This window comes from Erythranthe guttata, chromosome 14 (assembly GCF_056151865.1).
Source record: "Erythranthe guttata isolate IM_541 chromosome 14, IM_541, whole genome shotgun sequence".
In the NCBI taxonomy this organism is placed as follows: Eukaryota; Viridiplantae; Streptophyta; class Magnoliopsida; order Lamiales; family Phrymaceae; genus Erythranthe; species Erythranthe guttata.
Genome location: NC_142546.1, coordinates 25,591,974 through 25,614,561, shown reverse-complemented (window position 1 = coordinate 25,614,561; position 22,588 = coordinate 25,591,974). Strand labels below are relative to the sequence as shown.

At 34.5% G+C, this 22,588-nt stretch overlaps 7 protein-coding genes across 11 annotated transcripts; 6 read left to right on the top strand and 1 right to left on the bottom strand.

Annotated features, from left to right (window-relative positions):
• Positions 1 to 25: 25 nt before the first annotated feature.
• Positions 26 to 3,080, top strand: LOC105959604 (uncharacterized). Of its 2 annotated transcripts, none has more exons than XM_012983749.2 (9): positions 26 to 334; positions 533 to 658; positions 1,247 to 1,327; positions 1,409 to 1,497; positions 1,615 to 1,689; positions 1,921 to 1,985; positions 2,071 to 2,139; positions 2,244 to 2,414; positions 2,679 to 3,080. In XM_012983749.2, exons 2-9 carry the CDS (start codon positions 536 to 538, stop codon positions 2,768 to 2,770), a joined length of 765 nt encoding a protein of 254 aa, XP_012839203.1. In that variant the 5' UTR covers positions 26 to 334; positions 533 to 535; the 3' UTR covers positions 2,771 to 3,080. The 2 variants fall into 2 exon arrangements, with proteins under 2 accessions (XP_012839203.1, XP_012839204.1); XM_012983750.2 differs by having other exon boundaries at positions 183 to 324.
• Positions 3,081 to 3,447: 367 nt separating this feature from the next.
• Positions 3,448 to 5,301, top strand: LOC105959601 (monooxygenase 3). Its single transcript, XM_012983746.2, is given in 7 exon segments — positions 3,448 to 3,608; positions 3,679 to 3,825; positions 3,937 to 4,005; positions 4,153 to 4,318; positions 4,396 to 4,627; positions 4,719 to 5,005; positions 5,008 to 5,301. Coding segments are annotated over 7 exon segments (1,227 nt in total). The 5' UTR covers positions 3,448 to 3,534; the 3' UTR covers positions 5,260 to 5,301.
• A 582-nt stretch (positions 5,302 to 5,883) lies between these two features.
• Positions 5,884 to 8,004, top strand: LOC105959603 (expansin-A11). Its single transcript, XM_012983748.2, has 3 exons — positions 5,884 to 6,377; positions 6,470 to 6,791; positions 7,404 to 8,004. The coding sequence occupies exons 1-3, from the start codon at positions 6,227 to 6,229 to the stop codon at positions 7,708 to 7,710; spliced, it is 780 nt and encodes a 259-aa protein (XP_012839202.2). The 5' UTR covers positions 5,884 to 6,226; the 3' UTR covers positions 7,711 to 8,004.
• A 794-nt stretch (positions 8,005 to 8,798) lies between these two features.
• Positions 8,799 to 10,276, top strand: LOC105958954 (peroxidase 64). Its single transcript, XM_012982953.2, has 4 exons — positions 8,799 to 9,070; positions 9,173 to 9,361; positions 9,476 to 9,638; positions 9,723 to 10,276. Exons 1-4 carry the CDS (start codon positions 8,858 to 8,860, stop codon positions 10,121 to 10,123), a joined length of 966 nt encoding a protein of 321 aa, XP_012838407.2. The 5' UTR covers positions 8,799 to 8,857; the 3' UTR covers positions 10,124 to 10,276.
• Positions 10,277 to 11,616: 1,340 nt separating this feature from the next.
• On the top strand, positions 11,617 to 15,859 carry LOC105959599 (la-related protein 1C). 4 transcript variants are annotated; one of them, XM_088812906.1, is made up of 7 exons: positions 11,617 to 12,415; positions 13,180 to 13,726; positions 13,805 to 13,958; positions 14,058 to 14,148; positions 14,918 to 14,989; positions 15,111 to 15,423; positions 15,478 to 15,859. In XM_088812906.1, the coding sequence occupies exons 1-6, from the start codon at positions 11,948 to 11,950 to the stop codon at positions 15,384 to 15,386; spliced, it is 1,608 nt and encodes a 535-aa protein (XP_088669032.1). In that variant the 5' UTR covers positions 11,617 to 11,947; the 3' UTR covers positions 15,387 to 15,423; positions 15,478 to 15,859. The 4 variants fall into 4 exon arrangements, with proteins under 4 accessions (XP_088669032.1, XP_088669031.1, XP_012839196.2 ...); XM_088812905.1 differs by having other exon boundaries at positions 11,629 to 12,415; positions 13,799 to 13,958; XM_012983742.2 differs by having other exon boundaries at positions 11,638 to 12,415; positions 15,496 to 15,654.
• A 244-nt stretch (positions 15,860 to 16,103) lies between these two features.
• On the top strand, positions 16,104 to 17,902 carry LOC105959597 (tyrosine sulfotransferase-like protein). Its single transcript, XM_012983740.2, has 2 exons — positions 16,104 to 16,415; positions 17,257 to 17,902. Exon 2 carries the CDS (start codon positions 17,265 to 17,267, stop codon positions 17,664 to 17,666), a length of 402 nt encoding a protein of 133 aa, XP_012839194.2. The 5' UTR covers positions 16,104 to 16,415; positions 17,257 to 17,264; the 3' UTR covers positions 17,667 to 17,902.
• A 112-nt stretch (positions 17,903 to 18,014) lies between these two features.
• LOC105959596 (protein MID1-COMPLEMENTING ACTIVITY 1) lies at positions 18,015 to 20,533 on the bottom strand. Its single transcript, XM_012983739.2, has 6 exons — positions 19,722 to 20,533; positions 18,828 to 19,281; positions 18,661 to 18,732; positions 18,472 to 18,578; positions 18,302 to 18,386; positions 18,015 to 18,207 (listed from the first exon to the last, which is right to left on the bottom strand). The coding sequence occupies exons 1-6, from the start codon at positions 20,127 to 20,129 to the stop codon at positions 18,155 to 18,157; spliced, it is 1,179 nt and encodes a 392-aa protein (XP_012839193.2). The 5' UTR covers positions 20,130 to 20,533; the 3' UTR covers positions 18,015 to 18,154.
• Positions 20,534 to 22,588: the final 2,055 nt, after the last annotated feature.

Below are 22,588 nucleotides of genomic sequence, written 5' to 3'. Positions count from 1 at the left end.
ATTTCAGCCGAAAAGCAAAAAGCAGTTTGTTTAGATTTCCCAAGTACGCAGCTTCTTACAAAATATATCGTCTTATCCTAATTAACTTGCAATCAATAAAAAAAGAAAAAGATAAAAAATATAATAATTGAAAAAAAACGGGAGAGAGATGAAAAACAAGAGCAGATGGCTGGACCGGTTAAAATGAACTAGGGCACAGTTTCGGAACGATAGTATAAATTTCGAGAAATACGCAACTAAAGCGGTCAGTGCCTAACGAACAAACGAAGCCGGAGAAGAAGAGCGCATATAATCTTATCCTTCCGTACACATACGTTCACTTCGGTATTTCTATGTGAGTAATTCCATATTTAATTATTTTTCAATCATTAATTGCAGATCTCCTGCTCTTATCTTCGCCGGTTAAAGTTAAACCACTGCTTTTTTTCAGTGTTTTTTTTAGTTGGTGGATTTACTGATTTGTTTTCTTCGTAATTTATTTATTTTTGCGTTTAATTTAATTAATTTACTGATTTATTTCGGATTTTTGTAGAGCATGGATCGGTACCAGAAGGTAGAGAAGCCAAAGGCGGATACGCCAATTGATGAGAATGAAATTCGGATTACAAGCCAAGGCAGGATGAGAAGCTACATCACCTACGCCATGACTCTGCTTCAGGTATATATATGTGTGTGTGTGTGTGTGTGTGTGTTTTCATCACGTGTACTTGTGTGTGTGGGATTGCATATAATTTGTTCAAGAGTCTGTGTATGAAATTATGAATTGATGTGTTTTAGAGTCTGGTTACTGACTATTGATCTGTTTAAAGAAAAATTGTTTGATTAATTAGTCTGTATTTTGTTCACTTGATTTTTTTCTGTGGCTGTTTTTTTTTAAATGATTATTAGATGTATATAATATCTCGGAGGTAAAAATGTTGATTGCGGACACTCACTCGTGAAATACTTGTAAGAAGATGATGATACTGAGAAGAGCATTTCATCTGTCGTATTATATATTACTTCGATTTCTCTTGATTGAATGTTGCTGGTGTGCTGCTCTCATGTTATACGTTCTAAAGTGACTCGTAAATTTTGCATGAAATTTAGTATTGCATTATCAGATGCTGATATAACCGCAAATTATATTCCACCAATAACCTGATTAGTCAATTTAATTCTAATATGGAATGGCCGCACGGGTGATTCTCTAGCAGATACCTTAGAGTATTTGATAATTTTAGATTTTTTTATGTGGTGGTTGTAGGAGAAGGGTTCAGATGAAATAGTATTCAAGGCAATGGGCAGAGCCATCAACAAAACTGTAACAATTGTGGAGTTGATCAAGGTTTTCCTATTTATTTATTCTTTTATTTTTTTCCATTAGCTGGCAATATGCAAATCTTTATTCCTCAAGTTTTTAATTCAGAGGAGAATTGCTGATCTTCACCAAATTACGGCAATTCAATCGACTGATATAACTGACACATGGGAACCTCTGGAGGAAGGCCTCCAAATGTAAGAGCACTTCACACTGTCTGTACAATGGAGTTTACGATATTTTTTCTGGCCCAAAATTTCGTGTGTCGGACAAATATTACTGGCGTTTGTGACATTGTTTTCTAATTGTTACAGTCTGGAAACAACAAGGAAAGTATCGATGGTCACGATAACTCTCTCGAAAAAGGAGTTGGATACGAAAAATATTGGGTGAGTTCTTGCTGATATCATTTTTTTTTATAGATTATATTATCTTTTTTGTGGTAATACATTGTGAGCAAATAATCACAATCACTTAAATTGAAATGTCTTTCAACTTTTTCGAGGAACCTCTTGTAGAAATTAAATAGTGAAGTCTTCACTATTCTGTTTTTTAATCTGTAAACTGCTATTTGTCCTAATAGATTGGAAAGATTATTGATGGTCAGTTATGTGCTATAGGTACCAACCCCCCATACCAGCTGACCAAGTGAAGGTGCCTACAGAGCTCGACTATGATGGGGGTGGTGTGTTTTCCGATTTTCTGATTCCTGTTATTTTTCTTCATAAATTCCAGCAAGGCATACATTTTGACATGTTTTAATTGTGCAGAGGGTTCACCTCGCAACCGAGGAAGAGGCCGTGGTGGTAGAGGGAGGGGGAGGCCTAGAGGCCCACCCGGTATGAATCTTGCTAATTTATTTTTCTTTTTTCTTTTCTAATTTAGATTAAAATTAAACATTATTTTTCAAGTATTATTAACTTCTGCTCTGATTTCATTGTAGGAAATGGATTTGCGAATGGTGAGTTTGAAGATGGAGGCTATGAGGGAAACCGTGGGTATTCGAGGGGTAGGGGTAGAGGCCGCAGCTTCCGTGGCCGTGGAAGAGGCGAATACTATCCTCAGTTCGATACACAGAATGATGATGGAGGCTACAATCAAGAAGCACCTCGTGGTACTGCCTTCTTATTTCAATTATTTATAACGATAATTATTAAAATAGGATCTTTTTGGGTAGAAAAATCTAGGAAACTTTTGTTAAAGATGAATTTCGTCGAAATAATTTATCATTTAGATTTTAATTGCTTTGATAATCCTTTTTTATATACTGGCAAAAAAATTATCAATCTCATTGCTCCATTTGTTTTCAACAAACTCTGGGGGGTATATTGGGTAATTAATATATTTGGCCGTAAATGGTGGATATCTTTTGGTGTAGGCCGTGGTCGTGGGAGGGGGCCACGCGGCAGGGGTCGTGGATTCAGGTCTAATGAACCGGTGAATGCTACTACTGCTGGAGATGCTGCTTAGTTGCTGAATGAGTTGATGGCGGATGTCTGCTCTTCTTCGTTTTTTCTTTCTTCGTTCTATGTATTTCCTCCATAGATGTTGCTAGAGTTAACAGTAGGAAACATGTTAATGTTATCATTTGTAATCATCATAGACTAACATGGACCGCGTACTGGTGCGTGGTAAGCCTTTTTGTTTTCTTTTGCTTCGATATAGTTTGGTTCGTTGCGTTAATCAAGCATTGCACTTGATTGGAGAGCAGCACATTCTTTAATTTGTATGTCGGGATGATCGTCGTGTTTGATAATCGATATTCATATTGTTAGTATAATTATGATTATTATTATATAGTTACAGTAAAAAAGAAACAATACAATTCCTCAAATTATGGTACTCTGTTTATAGTTAATATTTTATTTCTTATATAAATATCTTCAATAAAATCCAAGAGATTAATACTATATATATACTAGACACATACAAAATTGGTGATGAAATGAAACACTAATTACAGAACCCTACTTATATTTTAATCTTATTGGGGATAGTGGGATTGCTTTAGAAGGTGGATACACATTTCCTTGCTACTCAAGTTCAGTTGGGTCTTCTTTCCAGTCAAAAAGAATGACGTACTTCCTTCCGTCATCAACCAAAAACAGAGGTCCCGCCATTCTTTTTAACTCTATAAAATCTTATCCTCTCTTTTTTTGAAAGGCACAACTCCAATACCTCTTGATCATCTTCTTTCCATTATTGTCTGTAACGAATCTGTGTCACACGTGTACATGGAATTCCACGAAGATATTGTCATAGTCGGAGCTGGCATAGCCGGTCTCGCTACCGCTTTGGGACTTCACAGGTATGTTAATATCATCGGTGTTGATTTTTTTTTTAATAATTTTATATTTTTTTGTGTAATAAATTTTTAGGTTCGGAATTCGGAGTTTGGTATTGGAATCATCGGAGAGTTTAAGATTAACGGGGTTCGCGCTTGCCATGTGGACAAACGCGTGGAGGGCACTCGATGCTCTTGGCATTGGAGATGTGCTTAGGGCAACAGCTCTCCAAATTCAAGCGTATGATTTCGACAAATATCTTGCAAAATGTTGAACTGATTTTACCTATAATGTAAAATATCTCAGTTTTAATTGCCGTGCTTACCGGTTTTTTTTTTTTTTTCGAATTAGTTTTGAAATTAGTTCGTTCAATTCGAACCTGCCTAGCCAAGAGCCAAGCCCCAACTCAAATCTCAACTCGTAAGTTTCCTTATAGATTCGCTGAAACTTCAATAGTTAATTTTCTCGAACATATATTATGATGTCAATATGATCGTAGTTTCTTACAGCGTAACTTTAAAAATAAAGTAAAAAAGACATATAATAACATACTTGATATATATGCAGTGGCAAGACTGAACTCCGTTGCGTGAGAAGAAAAGACTTGTTAGAAACTTTAGAGAGAGAGTTGCCACAAGGCACCGTCAGATATTCTTCGAAAATTGTTTCCATCGAAGAATCAGGGAACTTCAAATTGCTGCACCTTGCAGATGGTTCCGTTTTCCGAACCAAGGTAGACTTCAAATTCTTGCCAAAAAAATACGGCTGACATTTTTCAATTAATTATTTTTTTGGCTCTTCAAATTGAAGGTGTTGATCGGATGCGATGGAGTCAACTCAATGGTGGCGAAATGGTTGGGTCTTAAGGATCCGATTAACACCGGGAGATCAGCAATTAGAGGCTATGTTGTCTACCCAACTAACCATGGTTACGAACCGAAGTTCCATGCTTACTTTGGTGGGGGTGTACGCTATGGTTTTGTAACCTGTGATGACAAGAGTTTATACTGGTTTTGCACTTTCTCTCCGTCACTCTTTAAATGTAAGCAACGATATATACATACATATATATATGATTTTCGCCGATTTAAAAAAATAAGTTTTAACAATATCCTTTAACAATTTGCAAACAGATGATGAAAATGAGAATAATCCCCTGAAAATGAAGCAATTTGTGCTGAGCAGCATAAAAGATGCACCGAAAGACGTATTCGATGTGGTGGAGCGAACCACACTGGATTGCATCTCATATGCTCATCTAAGACAAAGATCCCCATGGAATCTTCTTACGAGGGACATAGTTAAAAACAACGTTTGCGTACTCGGTGACGCTTTACATCCTATGACACCTGATTTAGGTCAAGGAGGTTGTTCGGCTTTGGAAGACAGTGTCGTTCTTGCAAGATGTTTAGCCGAAGCTAAGCTTTGTTGACGAAAACCGAAAGAGACGACGAAGAATGTGAAAGGACGAAAACGGGTCTGCAGAAGTTTTCGAAACAGAGGAGGTGGAGAAGCTTTAGTCTTATTAGTGCAGCTTATTTGGTTGGTTTGGTACAAGAGAGTGATGGTGTTGTGATCGACTTTCTGAAGAAGAAGTTTATGTCTAGGTTTAGTGTTGGAATTGTTATGAGGATGTCTGATTTTGATTGTGGCAAGTTGTTAATTGTTTCTTAATAATTAATTATGAGGTAATAATAATAATAATTTTCACCTAAATGAGTTTCCAATGATTGGGCATGTTGTGATTAATTTATTAAATGATAAATGATAATAATTTATTTTCCTTTAGATGCTGGTATCTTCACATGTGACTCTGCACTAAAATTATTGTGTCTTCAAAATTCCTTGTAATGAAACTATAGCTAGTTTATCCTTAAAAGTAAATATGATGCAATCAAATAATTCTATATGCAGTAATGAATTAGATTTATTGTATATGTATATATTTTACCACTTGATCGAGGGAATATTATTTTGACCTCTATAAATGATTCTACTTATGATTAGGGTTAGATATAATTGCATTTAGACAGGATTAATAATGACAACGTGTCATCCTATAATGTGAAAAGGCATGCATGCATGCATGTGCGTCTGCACATGAAAATAATGTGACTGTGTGTGTACATATGCAGCCAAACTAAGCACATGCTATAGCCGAACAATATTTTGTCTACTTTTATTTTTTTGTTTGCCAAACTATTAATTAATTAAAAGGTATTTAATATTATCTAGTGGATTTAATCTTTAAATTATTTAAAGAAATGAAGCAATTTGGAAATTTGATCCATTCAAGGCTCCTCTGTTTGGAGAGAGAACCCATGTGGGTTTTTGTAATGGAGAGAGAGAGAGAGAGAGAGAGAGAGAGAGAGAGAGAGAGAGAGAGAGAGAGAACGTGGGAATAATTGAATTAGATTCAGACTTCCCAGAGATGATATAATTCAATTTTTATTTTACTATTTATTATTATTTTATTTATTTTAAATGCTGTAACTTTTCTGCTGTCACATGTGAGGTTTCTTTGCTCTTTAATATGTCACCTATATAACACCTACACAAATCTTGTTATTTTTTTGCAATTAAATCACCCACCAATTATCTTTTTCCTCTGTCTTCTCCAATAAGAAAAAGAAAGAATAATATGTCTAAAAGTGGAGTTTTATTATTACAATTAGTGATAATTACAATTGGATTAAGTTATTTCATCATTAGTGCTAATGCACTCACAGCCTCTGGATGGACTCAGGCTCATGCAACTTTCTACGGAGGCAGTGATGCTTCTGGAACAATGGGTAAGTTAAATTTACATATTTATCTATTTATTTATTTTTTGATTATTTGAAAAATAAAAATAATAGTACTTTTTAATTGGATATATAATTAGGGGGTGCTTGTGGGTATGGAAACTTGTACTCGGCTGGGTATGGTACAAGAACTGCAGCGCTGAGTACAGCACTGTTCAACAACGGAGGTTCGTGTGGTCAATGCTTCAAGATAATGTGTGATTACAATTCTGACCCTCAGTGGTGTAAGAAAGGTGTGTCTGTCACCGTCACCGCCACTAACTTCTGCCCTCCGAACTTTGACCTTCCTAGCGACAACGGCGGGTGGTGCAACCCTCCACGTCAGCATTTCGACATGGCTCAGCCCGCCTGGGAAAAAATCGCCATTTACAGAGGCGGCATTGTCCCCGTCATCTACCAAAGGTATGTACTCTTTATTACTCACTCTTGCTATAAATCTAGGATTTATTGCATTTACCACCCATATATTTATTTTAATTGTCAACTAACTCCATGTGTAATAAATATTAACCAAATCTACCCTATGGTTCAAATGTTGTTAGCAAAACTATTCCTTAGACGCTCTATTTACTTGGGAGTTATGTGCCAAGAAAAAGCATCATTTGAAGTTTTTTGCTAATATTTATTACACGAGGAGTTTTTAGCAATTCAATATAACATGCTTGTAAAAAATGCAATGAACTCCCTAAATCTAATAAAAAAAAATGATTTGTTGAGAATTATGATAAGAATTGATAGACACTTCCTCATTCTTTTTAAGGGTCACTTTTCAGCTTACCTAAATATTAATGGTTTTAATAAATATGACATTTTTTTAGGAAAAATACAGAAAATAGACTAAAATAACCAAACCCTATAGTTTAACAATGTAGTAAGAGAATTTTAACTCTTAATAGAATTGAATTGATAAGAGTAAACGAGGAAAAAAATGAATTTAATAAATTATTAAAATTTTAAAGTCATAGATAATATCGAGCAAAAATATTTTTATAAACTGATGGTTATTTATTGCAGGGTTCCTTGCAAGAAACATGGTGGAGTTAGATTTACGATAAGTGGGAGGGATTACTTTGAGTTAGTCTTGATAACAAACGTTGGAAATGCTGGATCCATACAATCCGTACAAATCAAGGGCCCGAAAACAGGGTGGATGCCTATGTCAAGAAATTGGGGTGCTAATTGGCAATCTAATTCTTTTCTTAATGGCCAATCAATTTCCTTCATGGTGACCACAACTGATGGTATAGTTAAAACATTTTTAAATGTTGTCCCTTCTAATTGGGCTTTTGGTCAGACATTTTCGAGCCCGGCCCAATTTTGAGATTTATATGGATGGGCCTTGCTATCTTCAAGGCCGTGGCGAGCTAACTATTTTACCCAAAGCAGCCCGCCCCAAAATATATTTCGGGCCAATCGAAGAAGAGAACCGGTCGAGACTTGGAGACGGGATTTGTTCGATCTTCATTGTATTGAAAGTCGAAAGACATGCGCGTAATAAGAGGCACGATAATGTGCATCTTTGGATTGCTTATTATTTTTCAATGTTTTTTGGTTACGTACGACGATTGTAATTATGGTATCATACTACATGAAAGGAAGACAGATTTTTAGTTTTTATTTATGTCCTGTTTGGCTGAACTTAGTTTAATAAACAATCAATAAACTCTTACGTCCGATAAATTATTTTAACAACTGATAAGTTGGTTACATACTTATTTTGAGAATTAACTTTTAAAGTGTTTGAATTAATAATAAGTTTATCTGCTAATTTTATTCTTTATAAAATCTTATATAAAAAGGTGGGGATTTAAGCGCTCCGACAATTTATTTAAAAAAATTAAAATCCTTTTAAAATAAAATACCAAACACTTTAAAGAGCTTATAAGCTCTTAAACATTTTATAAGATCAGCCAAACACTCTCTTAGATTGCTATCCACCAAAATAAATAATAATTTCCACTCTCTCACATCACATAATAATATTTTTATTTAAAGTATATAGTTATACCCTAAGCCTGCAACTGCAAGTGAATTGGTTATAAAGTATGACTTAATTAAACTTCGTCTGGTATACCAACTATAACAAATTTAATTACATGCATGGTTCTCCACGTCAGCAAGACTACATCTTTTTAGCCCAAAATGGAATATATATTATTACATGCAGAAATGGAATGCCTTGCTAAACAAACAATACTAAAAAAAATTCATTTCTGTAGTTTTAATTAAAAATATATGATATAACTACTCTTAGCAAACTCATCAAACTTTAATTTGTTCTAGCTCACCAAACATGTTAATGGTGAATCATCTCTCCCCAACTAAACCACCACCACTAGAAGATCAGTTGGGGGAGGGGTGGGGTGGGGGTAGGGGGGTGTATGTTGTCCTATAAATACCCTTTGTACACTTCCTTCAACCAATCACATTCACTGAATCAAGAAAAATAAGATAAATTAATTTAAGAAATGGCAGCCAAATTTGTTTCCTTTTTAGTTACTATGTTTGTTTTTGCATCAACTTTGATCAGCTCTTCAAATGCACTGAGTTTGAATTACTACGACCAAACATGCCCTAACGCCGAGACGGCCATCGCAGAAGCCGTGCACAAAGGCATGATCAACGACAAAACGGTTCCGGCAGCTTTACTTAGGATGCACTTCCATGATTGCTTCATCAGGGTAAGTACACAATTTAGAAAAAAAAAAAAAGAAAACAATTATCTGTCGTAAATAAATTCGACTTTAAATTGATTAGTTTGTGTAATTATTTAATTTTTGAAGGGGTGTGATGGTTCTGTGCTGCTGAATTCGACGGTGAAAAACCAGGCCGAAAAAGACGGACCTCCGAATATTTCATTGCATGCATTTTATGTTATTGATAATGCAAAGAAGGAAGTCGAGAAAATGTGCCCCGGTGTCGTTTCTTGTGCTGATATTTTAGCTCTTGCTGCTAGAGATGCAGTTTCATTTGTAAGTATTATTCCTTATTGGTGTCCTAAATTATTTAAAATTCGAATAAATAATATTCTAATTAATAATTAGCACAAATTGAAGAGGTTAATTAACTAATTATATTTTAATTAGTCTGGAGGTCCCAATTGGAATGTGCCTAAAGGAAGAAAAGATGGAAGAATTTCAATTGCAAATGATTCACTACAATTACCATTTCCCACATTCAATATATCTCAATTACAACAGAGCTTTTCTCAGAGAGGCCTTTCTATTGATGATTTAGTGGCACTCTCAGGTAATTAATTAATTATTAATTACTATGTAGTTACCTTATTAATTAACTAAACACACTCATAATTATTATTAAATATTTATGTAGGAGGGCATACACTTGGATTCTCTCATTGTTCATCTTTCCAGAACAGAATCCACAACTTCAACAATAAAACGGACGTCGATCCGTCGATGGATCCATCGTTTGCGTCGAGTCTAAGGCAGGTTTGCCCGATGCATAACACGGTGAAAAATGCGGGTTCGTTTCTAGATACTTCGCCGACGGTTTTCGATAATGCCTACTACAAAATGCTGGTACAAGGGAAGAGCATTTTCTCTTCGGACCAGGCACTTCTTACTAATTCCAGGACACAGGCTTTGGTACAGAAGTATGCTGCCTCTCGGCCCGAGTTTTACGAGGCGTTTGCGAATTCGATGGTGAAGATGAGCAGCATCAATGGTGGCGGAACCGAGATTCGACTTGATTGTAGATCTATCAATCATTAGTATACATGGTTGAATTTATATATGCATGTTTTTTTTAAAAATAATTTAATTGTGGTGATCAAGTGTTTGATGTACTTGTTTTTTTTAATTTTATTGTGATTATTTGTTAATTGAAATGAGTTGATTAATTAAAATGTCAGTTGAACTGTTTCATTCTTCAATTAGGGGAGCATTTCCTAAAAAAATCAATATTTTCGAACGTTTAAAACTAATGTCAATTTAATTCATTCCCGAAAGTTTCGGAAAATCGAAACTTGGAATGAAAAGACTTGTTACTAAGTCATAAATATTCGAATCGTAATCGACGGAATTCGTAGTAGTTTCTATGTTTTCGGTTAGCTAGAATATAAGATACATAATAAATTAATAATATTGATATTTTAAAGTTGGATCGAAATCTAGTATGTATTCTAATAGATGTTTTCTGGCCCTATTAATGAAGCCCAATCCTATTGGGTTAAGCTGCTGGGCCCAAAATAAGGGCAGAGAAAATATTAAAGTCACGTGTTTTATCCACGTGACTTCATTCCAAATAATGTGCACACTATTTCCCATTTAAATTAATAATGCAATTTACAAGTATAATTTTTTTTGATAATTAATATAATATTTTATTGATTTACATCAAATCAATATTTACATAATAATATAAAATTGATCTGAATAAAAAGAAAATGAGTTAGTTATGACTTATGATACAGAACACAGTATTCTGAACCGGATACACTAGGGGGAGTTTGTCTTCCTTTGGACTATTATTAAGTTTGTTACATCACGTGTTTTATGTCTAGGAGATGCGTGCCACGTGCATGCATTTCTCTTGTTTTAACATTAAAATTATAATTCTATAAACAATTTCTTCTGATTTTGAGTTTAATTCTTAATTACTCTTCAGCATAAAATAACAATTTAATATATTAATTATTATTAATTGTTCTATTGTGTCATATTTGGTTGTTGATGTGACAAATGGCATGAAAAATTAGAAAACCAAACACGTAGTTGAAAGGAAGAACGGGCCGGGCCAATTCAGATGTGGCGGCCCAATTACCAAGTAGGAATGAATCACATATACAACACAGCCCATAACTAATTAAACAAGGAAATTTTATTAAAATATTCACAAGACCAATTAAGTGTAATTAATAAGAAGGAAACTACTATAAAATAGATTAATAATACGCAATGATGTTTGGAATCCAAGGCTAATTATTGATGAATATTTCCGTATTTTACTATGTATAAATACAAAATATCTTTCATATATTGGGAATATATTCCTCAGTTTTGTATAAATATATTTTATTTTTCACAAGATTTAAATTAATATTTAGCAACTAGTAAATAGAATTCTAAACAAACTAGGCTACTAATTTGGAAACAGTTGTGCATTGGTATGATATATATATATATTTTTTTTAACTATTATATTTTACAAATTTTATTTTATTTTTAATTTTATATACTAATATTTTACTCAATATATATAAATAATCGGTCTCCTTAGCACCGGTATAGAGTCAGTCAGCACTTTCAATATTCACAACACACACTAAAATACATACTATGTGCTACTTTAGAGAGAGAGAGAGAGAGGAGAGAGAAACAAAGTTTTGATCGCTGTTGTTTGACGGCCGAAACCCTAATTTAACCTCCGATCACCCCTTCGACATACATTATTTTTCTTTCAATTAATCCGTCTAATTCCACCAGTATATATCGGTGTTTTCACCGAAGACACATTTAGGTTTTCACATAAAGAAAAAAAAAATTCAATTGCTCAGGTTTTTGTTTTCTGTATAGATTTTTGGTTCTTAACCTAGGATGGTGACGGACAACTCTGCAACCACTACCGCAGACGTCGCCTCCAACGGCGGAGGGGTTAACAGTCCTCAGTCTCTCCGCCGGAGCCTCCCTGCTCCGTGGGCCTCCGTCGTTCGCGGAGATACCGAGCAAACCTCCTCTCCTACCGCCGCCGCCGCCGCCGCTTCCGCTTCCGCTTCCGTCGCTCCTGGGTCTTCTTCGTCTCCGCCGGCGGAACAGGTCTCTGCTCCAAATGAGAGTTCGGGCTTGGAAGCCCAGTCCGAGAGCTCTGATGTTAACGGCAATAGTAATGCTGGTCCACCGAGGAGGCCTGCTTGGAACAGGCCAGTAAACGGCGTTGTTGAGCCTGTTTCCGTTATGGGTGGGGATGTTTCCTGGCCAGCTCTCTCTGAAACCGCCCGAGCCGGTCCGAGATCGTCATCGGATACACCCAGACCCGTTTCAGATGGATTAGTATCTTCATCGCAGGTTATTATATGTATATAATATAACTGATCTGGTTTATTTGTGTGACTTTGTGGCTATACTTGCAGTTCTTATGATTTGGTATATTTGGTGGCTTTATTCTTTAAATAGTCTAAAAATCGAAGTTTTACAGTGATTCCTTCTTATTCGTGCAAGTATTGCAAACTCTTTAAAGATATAAAGAAGTAATTTTCAAATTATTTGTGTCAGCATTGCTGCTAAGTTATTCTTTTTATTGGTCTAATGATATAGATTGAAGTTTTACAATGAATTTCTTTTTAGTATATATAAGTATAAAAACACAGCCGGCTTTATGCTATATGAACCCCTTAAAAAATTGTAACTATTTTAAACTCTTTAAAGATGTGAAGAAGTATTTTTTTTCGTATTCTTTGTTATTTTTTGTTTCAACATTGCTGCCAAGTTATTCATTTTAATAGTCTAAAGATTGAAATTTAGCCATAGATTCCTTTTTGGTACATACGTAAAGATACACAGCCTGCCATTATGCTACATGTAGCCCTTGGCAAATTGTTCTTTCTTCTGCGTGTGACCGTTTTAAACTCATTAAAGAAGTTGTTTTCTGCTTCTGAGTGGACTTGTTATCTGTTTTTGCAGCCTTTTTTTATCTTTTAATCAGGGGCATGTAAACTTTAACTATATCACTTCTGTTTTACATCCATCTAATGATTGTAAGGCCTATTCTTAATCATTGAGAATGACTGGAAAGTTGCCTTTAACATCTTTAATTTTTTTTGGTTTTATAGGCTCCTATAATATCTCAACCTCCTCAGAGACCTGCTAATAACAATGTCCATGCTAATCATGCTGGAAGCAATCCAAGGCCTAGGTCAAGGAATCGCAACGGAGGTGGTGCTGGTGGTGGAGGTAGCAACTCAGTAAGTGGACCGTCTCAGAATTCTTTCAATCAGCCGCCATCTCTTCCAATGCCGCCACCATATCCTGTTTTCGAAGCACCTTACGGTATGGTTCCACCTGTGTTGGATACTTCCCTGAGAGGGGCAAGACCTGTCGGTGGAGTTGGTGGTTCTCAGTCGCACACTGGTAATGACCATTCTTCTCCGAGGAATAATTCGAGGAGGAATAATTACGGGCCCCGCCCTCGTGGAGATGGGCCCTACCACAATAACCATGGAGGAGGCAGACGCGATCAAGATCGTAGAGATGTTCATCACGCCCCTCCGTTTATGACCCCTCCCCCCGTAGGGTACATGCCACCTCCACTGCCACCTGGCGCCGGCCCCTTTATGGCACCCCCACCTATGAGACTTTTCCCTGCACCAATGGGGTTTGGTGAGTTCGTCGAATTTTACTACTACTGTTCTAGAATTTGACTATTCGGGCTTTCTAAGAAATGTTGTGTAGTTTCAGATATGGTGTCTCCTTATATGTATGTTCCAGCGATGTCTCCTGAGCCTTTTAGGATGCCAATTGGTCCTCCACTGCCACCTATGTTCTTACCTCCTACTAATGAAGAAGAACCTTTAGAAAGTAAAATTGTTAGACAAATAGACTTCTATTTCAGGTAATCTTTTTTGAAAGAGTTGCTCTCAAGAGCTAAGTCCTGCTTGTATTTTTCTTTATCTGCTCTGTTATGCTGAAGGAAGTAATTATCTTGTCCCAGCGATGCAAATTTGGTGAAGGATAACTTTTTGAGGTCAAAGATGGATGATCAGGGCTGGGTGCCTATTACTTTGATAGCTGCCTTTCGGAAAGTAAGTTACTGTTGAATTTGTGCTTTTATGATTTATGATCTGATGCTATCACAATAAGATATTCAGAATTTGTTTCTGGATAATGGTTCATTGCACATATTTAACTCAACGTGGATTTTTATCGACGGACTCAATTTTGTGTTTGTTATGATTTATTGATGTATCTCCTGGGTTAAAAAAATTAATTTAGATAACTTTTACGTGTTCATAATTTGCGGCGCTTGAAAAATATATCGGGATGTATAATGTTAACAAACTTTGCATTTTATCTAAAAGCATAAGCATATCGTTGATTTTATAATATTGCATACTTCTGCTGGTATTGGTTGCATCAACTATTTTGCTTATTGGCATCCGTAGTTTGTTCTTCTCAATGTAGCATGTTTTAATTGAAGATGCCATTATATAGATTCTTCTTTAAAGAATGATCTAATTAGAAGGAAATCTACACTTGTATGAAAGTTTGATAAAAACTTAATAGAGATACTTTCTTGACCACATCTGTTTTTCTATATTAACCATCATCCCGAGTTTTTTTCATCCTAATTTGGTTTATTTAAATGGACTGCATTAAATCATTGAATTCTTCTCCTTTTGCTTTAATTAGATTGCCCTACTTGTTCTTGACAATAGCATCGTGTAAATCTGATCGTATCTTGGATGTCTGCTGCATTAACTGAGCAAGTTTGAAGGGCCTTTAATCTGATTATAAGATTCCTATTACTTTATTGTATGGACCGATGTCATGTATTCGTGTTTGCCTTTTTAGGTTACGCTGTTGACAAATGACATCCCATTGATTTTGGAATCCATGAGAAGTTCCGCGATTGTGGAAGTACAGGTCAACTCTTCATTTCTGCTCTCTTAACTCTCCATTGATTTTATCTTCCAAGCTTTTATTTTATTTTGGCACCAAAATTATTATAATAATCAATAATTGTATATATATATTTTTTTTGCAGGGAGACAAAGTGAGGAGGCGTAACGAGTGGAAAAGATGGTTACCCTTATATAGAGGGCCTAATCCCGAGTCTGAGGCCTACGCCTCAACTTCTACATCTGAAAGTACAGTGGCAGCCTCCTTAGCTGCGGTTTCACTGAACGACGGTGAAAATGGCGATAGGAATGCAAGTGAAGGTCAAGTGGAGATGGCTGCTACAGGTTCGTTGACTGGTCATCAGTCTGTGTTGACTAAAAGAGATGACACTCAAGAAGAAACTCATCCAGATAGTGTATGACTTTACCATGTCAAGAAAGTTTTGAACGATCGAAAAGGTAGGTTTGTTCAGTTGTTTCCATATGCAGTTTATTCTAATTTTGAATTAACAGTGTTTTCTGTGTATGCAGTTTGAGGAGAGTGAAGATAAACGAGTTTTGATTTATGGAAGTAAAGACGACGAGTTGGAGGAGGAACGAGAGATATTCAACCTAGCTGGCGAATTTTAATTTATACTATACTATGGATCGACGGTTGTTTTTTTGTACTAATACTGATGATGATTTCTCGGAAGGGTGTCGTGTCTTAGTATACTATTACGGGGCATTGTGTAAACGCGACAATTGATGAGTTGCCCTAACTTGGGAGTGAGCTGAGCTCCTCGTGTTTTTTTGGTTTAATACTTTAACTGCCTTTCGAATATTTGTCCATTTTTGAATATTTTTACCAATTTTTTTTTTTAAAATATATTTTCAATTGATGAATCTTAAATGATATTTATAGTTTGTGTAAGATAATTATTTTGTTCATGGGCAATTTATGTTTGCAGATGTAAATTTTAGCTCAAATATTGTTCTTCCTAATATGCATGTTTAGGCCCAATTTATGAAGCTACCGAATTCAAAATAATAATAAAAATTTAAAAGATTATGATCATAAAGAAAATATATATAAAATATACTTTAAAATAGGTGGATCGTAACACCTATTTACACAAATCCCTGACAAAATGTCATTTACATACTTTTAACATTACCCGTAACGAAATTAAGCCGATTGTATATTATAATTTTGTAATTACACATACTTAATTTTAATTTTTTTTAATCAAAGTAAGATTTCTTTATGATCATTTCATTAATATAAAAAATAAATACAAAAAAAAAAAAAAAAAACTCAAATAGAAAATTAGAAAACACTAATACATAGAACCCTAGGTACACGTGGCAATAAGTTTACCCCGCATTGCAATTTTATTCTCCAATTCTATTCAAGAACGCTGCTGCTCAGCTCAAATCTCAATCTTCTTCAAGAAACTCGCTATTTAAAGGTCAGTTTTTTTTTTTTTTTTTCTGCTAATCTTTCGTTTTCCCTCGATAAATCTAATTAAATTTGGTGTTCATTTTTGTGTTTATCTTTTCGAAGATCTCCGAGTTGTCATAGAAATTTCGCAATTATGAGAGAGTGGTGCTGTTTAGATACATATATTCCTTCACTTTTAATTTTTTGCTGAACAAGGAACAGACTGTAGGTTTCAATTTGCTTATTCCTTATCTCTGAATCCTCCGTATAGCATGATCCTAAAAAATCATTATTGTAGTTTAAAATTTCCGTGTGCTATGGTCTGTAGTTAAGGTGTTTGTTGAAATGTCTGCAAGGGAAACAGTAAATAGTTTGAAGGTGTTGAGCGTTTTCCCACATCTATCTGTTTTAGACTGTCTATTGATCTTATTCCTCGTCTCTAAATCCTACTTATTGCATGGTTCCTGAAAAATCATTATTGTAACTGAAAATGTCCGTTTGCTAGCTAAGGTCTGTAGTTAAGCTGTTTGTTGAAATGTCTGAAAGAGAAACAGTAAATAGTTTGAAGTGGTTGAGCATTTTCCGATATCTCTCTGTTTTAGACTGTCTATTTCATTTATTCATCATCTCTAAAATCCTATGTATTGCATGGTCCAGAAAAATCATTATTGTAATCGAAGATGTCCGTGTGTAAGCTAAGGTCTGTAGTTAAGCTGTTTGATGAAATGTCCGAAAGGGAAACAGTAAATTGTTTGAAGGTTTTGAGCATTTTCCCAAACTCCATCTGTTTTAGACCGTCTCTTTTGCTCGTTCCATTTCTACACTTTTCAAGATACAAATACCCACTTACACATTCTTTCAAAACACAGTCTCAGCTATGGCTGGAAAAGCAGTAAAATCTGTTGCAAAAGCAGTGGGAGGATACCAATATCCATGGCAAGAGAAGTTAGCAAAGTACAAGGATGAGCTGGCAAAGGGTGTATGGGGTTACTGGGAGCTTGGAGCATGGAAGCCTCTTTCAATCAGTGCACGTCACAGAGCTCGACTCCGTAAGGAAGTCCTTTTATCTGGAGCTGATTGGGAATACGATCCAGCGAGGAAGGAGATGAAGACCAAAAGGAAAGGTCATAAGGTTGACCGATTAGCTGCTGAGAAACGAGAACGTACTAAAGAACTCATGGAAGGTATGCCACAGATGTTGGCCGACTATAAGAAGAGAAAGTGGGAGCAGAAGATGAAAGCTGAAGAAGATGCTGCTAAGAAAACTCTGCAGGAGTAGTTTGCAACTTTTAACCCCCTTTTTTTCGATATAAATGGTGTTGAATGAATTGGATTTCTGCTTTCGTTGACTATCACCAGTGGATTTTTCGTTTTCATTTTCATGTAATGAGCCTTCAGATTCATGGGGTTTCTTGGATTTCGTTTCTTGTTTTAGAATTGGTATGTGAAAAATACTTCGGATTTATAAGACATTGATCAATAAGAAATCTGTGGCTCTGTACAATGAGCTTATCCAATGCCTGATGGAATCCCTAATATTTTTGTGGTTTTCATGTAAGAAAATTTCGATATTGCGAGACTTTTTGAGCGACAAAATCAAAGTTGCGTCCAAGTTTTTCTCAAAACTAAGCTTTTCAATACAACAAATCATATCGAAAAACGCATATCTCAGTCTGAAAATATAAGTATTGTGAATACTGAACTATAAATATACACAATCAACATTATGTTGCGAAGAACCACCTAGTATTCTTACAAAAACACCCTTCAAGACTCCATTCGTTGAGATGGTGGAGGGCTGATCCTCGTCTTATGCTGACCTGTAGATACGAATTTAATGGCAAATTATTAGTTTACTTTAATTTAGCTAAAACATCCTCTGTAATCATAAATCGAAAAAATAGGGATTAGTACCGCGTATCTCCACTTCCCTCCATTCTTGAACGAGCGCACAGCAACAACACATAAAGTGTGACAAGAAATCATCAAATATGCCGCCCTGCAACATAATCGCAATGTGCGTGAATATTCGAATATATATTCCAAGAATCAACAAATGTAGTTTTGTAGTGTTTGAAGAGTACCTTGATGTCAAGTCTCCTCCGAAGCTTTTTTCTTATACAACACGTATAGCAACAACATCCGAGTATCAGTGTGTACGCCATTATTTCGTTACACGTCTCTGCTGAAGCTGTCACAATATATCCAACAACACACTATACATTAGTTTCTTTTCATGATTGCACTTGCATCAAGAATATATATATACTCACTTATTTCTTTTCCTGTTGCCACTGATGCTATCTTTGAAATTGTGTCACAAGGACAAAAGAAGGTCTTTAAACCTGTCATTACATATTTAAAAAAATAAATAAAAAATTCCATGCTCTAACGAAATAATGCGATCAAATTAAGGTGGTGTCTGAAAAAGGGAACGCACACAAGTAAGGCTCGGAACAGCAGCCGAGTAAATCCGAATGCCACTCGTCTTGCCAAATTGCTTCCTTTGTTGATGCCGTATTTATTGTGGTTTCTCTACATATATTATTATTAGTATTATTCTCACTGGAAAAGTGTTCCCTTTGCGGACTACTTTTCTGGGGCGAATCTTTCTCCGTAACGGAATTATTAGCAGCAATTTCAGTAACTTCGATCAAACGTTCGATGACTTGGCACTGACCAACATCCATATTAGCCTGTGAATTCTGAAGCTCTCTCTTGAGCTTTTCGTGTTCTTTCTCTAGTGCTTTGTCGAAAGGCAAATTCGGGTAAGTGCAAGAAATGCTCTTCTTCAACATTGTTGTGTCGCTCTCGGAAATGGCGACTTGCAATTTCCTGTCGTCTTCGTCCAATGTGTATTCGCGCTGATCCCTTTGAATCTCTTCAACCCTCTCCTGATGAATAATTAATATAATTAATTCATCGATTGATTAATAATCGTAGACATTTGTAGTAGCAAAATGCACACACTTCCCTTAAAATTATTTGTTCTCACTTCGACTAATCTTATCTTAGCAACCAAACACGGCCTTAATAAATATTCCACACAATTACAATTCAAGACATGATAAAAAAAAAACTAGGCATCTCAAGAATCACTAATAATCTACCTTAATTAGTGGCCCCTTTCACTTTTTTATAACTTTAATATGTGAAATTAAAAAAGTTACAAAAATTATAAAAAAACTATAAAAATTATAAAAAATTTAAAAAAAATTAAAACAAAAAATTTAAAAAATAATAATTTTTTTTTTTAAAATTAAAAAAGTTATAAAAAAAATTATAAATTTTTTTTAAAAAAAATATTGTCTTAATTAATAAACTGTAAAATTACCTTAACCCTGGCATTATCAATAAGGGCAATAAGAGGAATAATCCTTAAATAGCGATCAATTTCTTCTTGAGCTCTTCTAAACTGATAGACAATATTCCAACCCATAGCCATTAAATAAAGATAGCTTCTTTCTTGACAGCTGTTGACAAGAAGATAAGCCCTTCTCAAAGCATCTTCGAGATGCTCCAATGGCTCCCGAGTTTCAGGGTATCTTTTCAACTCAGAAATCTTGAGCTGCTCAAGCAAATTCCCAATCATTTTAACGTGCTGCGCGAATTGCCTGCAGTTCTGCTTGTGCATTCTTGCAGTGCTCGCCGCCTTCACTATCAAACCTATTAATGATATTGCGTTCAGACCGCTTAGTTGTACTACATTAGCGATTTCTCCGAACTGCTCCCAAGATCCCATTTTTTTTTTTTTTTTTGAGTTTAATTTCTTGTTTGGAGAGAGAAAATATTTAACTTTGTTATTTGGAGAGAGAAACCGTTGGAAAATGGCAACTGTCTTTTTTGTTTTGTTTTTGGGGAGGAAGATGAGAGCCGAGCTGGTGAAAGGGAAAGAAGCATTGATTTCTGGAGATTTGGGTTTGGGAGAAAGTGACTTTCTTCAATGTGTAAGAGAATTATTGTTTGGATTTTGGTGGGTTTTTTTCATGTGGCCACAAAGGAATTAATTACTACTCTCATGTGCATGCAAAAAAGAAAATTAATTAAGTGAAAAATGATAGTTTCAAATACAAGAATTAATTAATTAATTACTCCATATTCATAATTCAAGATTATATTATATTCTTGAATTTCATTCAGAAGTTTATGAAAATAATTTTGACCATCACATATAAATGAGTTGCAAAATTCAAATATACACATTTCTTTTTTTTTTTTAAATATATATATATGTAATGGGGAAATTACAGTTTTCGCCCCCTCAAGTTTACACTAATTTCATATTTGGTCCCTCATGTTCCAATAATTGAACACTTTTGGTCATTTTCGTCAATTTGTCGTTATTCCATTAGTTAAAGCAATGATCGGCACACACTTGATTCCGTTAGTTTTAGCTTTAAAATATTGATTTTTCTAAACATAAGGGATTAAATTTGTTTTTTGTGAACATGAGGGACCAAATGTGAAATTGGTGCAAACTAAAGGGACAAAAACTAATTTTTTTCCTATAAAAAATAATATCATGCTTGACTCAACTTTTGAGGCGTGTGTGAGAAAGTGGGACATAAATAGTTTGGGGGTGGGATTAGTGGGGTCAAAATGAAAAATATTCAACCAAAACTTTTTGTTGGATGGGCACCAGCCACCACATGTATGTATCGATTGTGTATATCCTTTCATTGTGGTGTGTAATGACTAAGGACTACCTTGGATGCTTCTCTTACATCTTTCATTTTTATATTGCAAACTTTCAGGGGTCACTTTCGAAATTAAGATAAACTTAAGGGTATGTTTGTAATTCTGAAATAGTTCGAACTTAAGACTTAAGAGGGTACCCAATTTTATGATCCATTTCATATCTTTTCACAAGGGCCCAAAGCTAGGATCTGTTGTTTCATGTTAACAACTGAACCCAGATTTTTCGGACCAAGCCCAATGGGCTTTCATTACCGAAATCAACGCTAATATAAAAAATAATAAATAAATAAAAAGGGAATAAAAATTCTAATAGGCGATGTATTTATTTATTTATGGGGCTTACTATTCATAGTGCAATTTTTTCCGGTTACAGTGCGAAATAATTCATTTGTCAAAAAACCCTTTAACATTTTTCGAAATCCTCTCAACCTCCGAATTTTAAAACTTACCAAATCGTCAAATTTGTCCGATATTATCATTTAGAACACAATAATTATCAAGAAGTATGAAACCTAATTCGATTTTGAGATTAAAAAATGTGTTTTTTGTCGATTTTCGACATTTTTATGAATTTCGTGTTCTGTTGCACGAAATGAAACACTCCATTACGAAATATTTATTTTGATTTGTATTTACATTTGAATTTCAGTCTACTTAGTATTTGAATTTCATTTTAAGTTTGTTGTTATTCTCTTGTATTTATTTGAGTGTTAAAAATGAAATAATAAAAAAAAATAAAAAAAAAATAGTTGTTTCACGTTAATTTACACGAAATGCTCAAATAGCCTGTAAATTACCTTTTTTCATTTTTTTATTGAAAAAATATACACAAATATATTTATATATATTATTAATATTCCCAAAATAAATACGGAATTCTTTCTTGAATCGACAAAAAAAATTATTGATAAATACATTTACAATAATGAAAGAAAACTAGAAAGAATTAATAAAAAAAAAAAGAAAAATTCAATTCCGTTTATTTCGACTATAAAAAAGCTACTATTAATTTTTTTTTTTTATTTTAGCATGTAAACCATATAATTTTTGTAGTTTGGTTGTAGATTTTGCAATATATATTTTTTGTTATGAATACTATGCAATGTCTTATGGATTTATGTATATCGTTATTATATTAAAGTATGGTACGTAGTTTACGAAATATAGGTTTATTTTAATTTGTATTTACATTTGAATTTTAGTTTATTTAGTATTTGAATTTCATTTTAAGTTTGTTGTTATCCTCTTGTATTTATTTGAGTGTTAAAAATGGAGTAATTAAAAAAAATAGTGATTTCACGTTGCATTTCGTGTAAATTTACACGAAATGCAAGCTTGCATTTCCTGTAAATTTACACGAAATTAATGCTTGTATTTCGTGTAAATTTACACGAAATACATAAAAAACTAAAATACTATGGTTTCGTACATCGTAAAAAAACACTATTTCGTGCTTCTTTGCACGAAATGCTTCTATCCATTTCGTGTTAGGGAATACGAAAT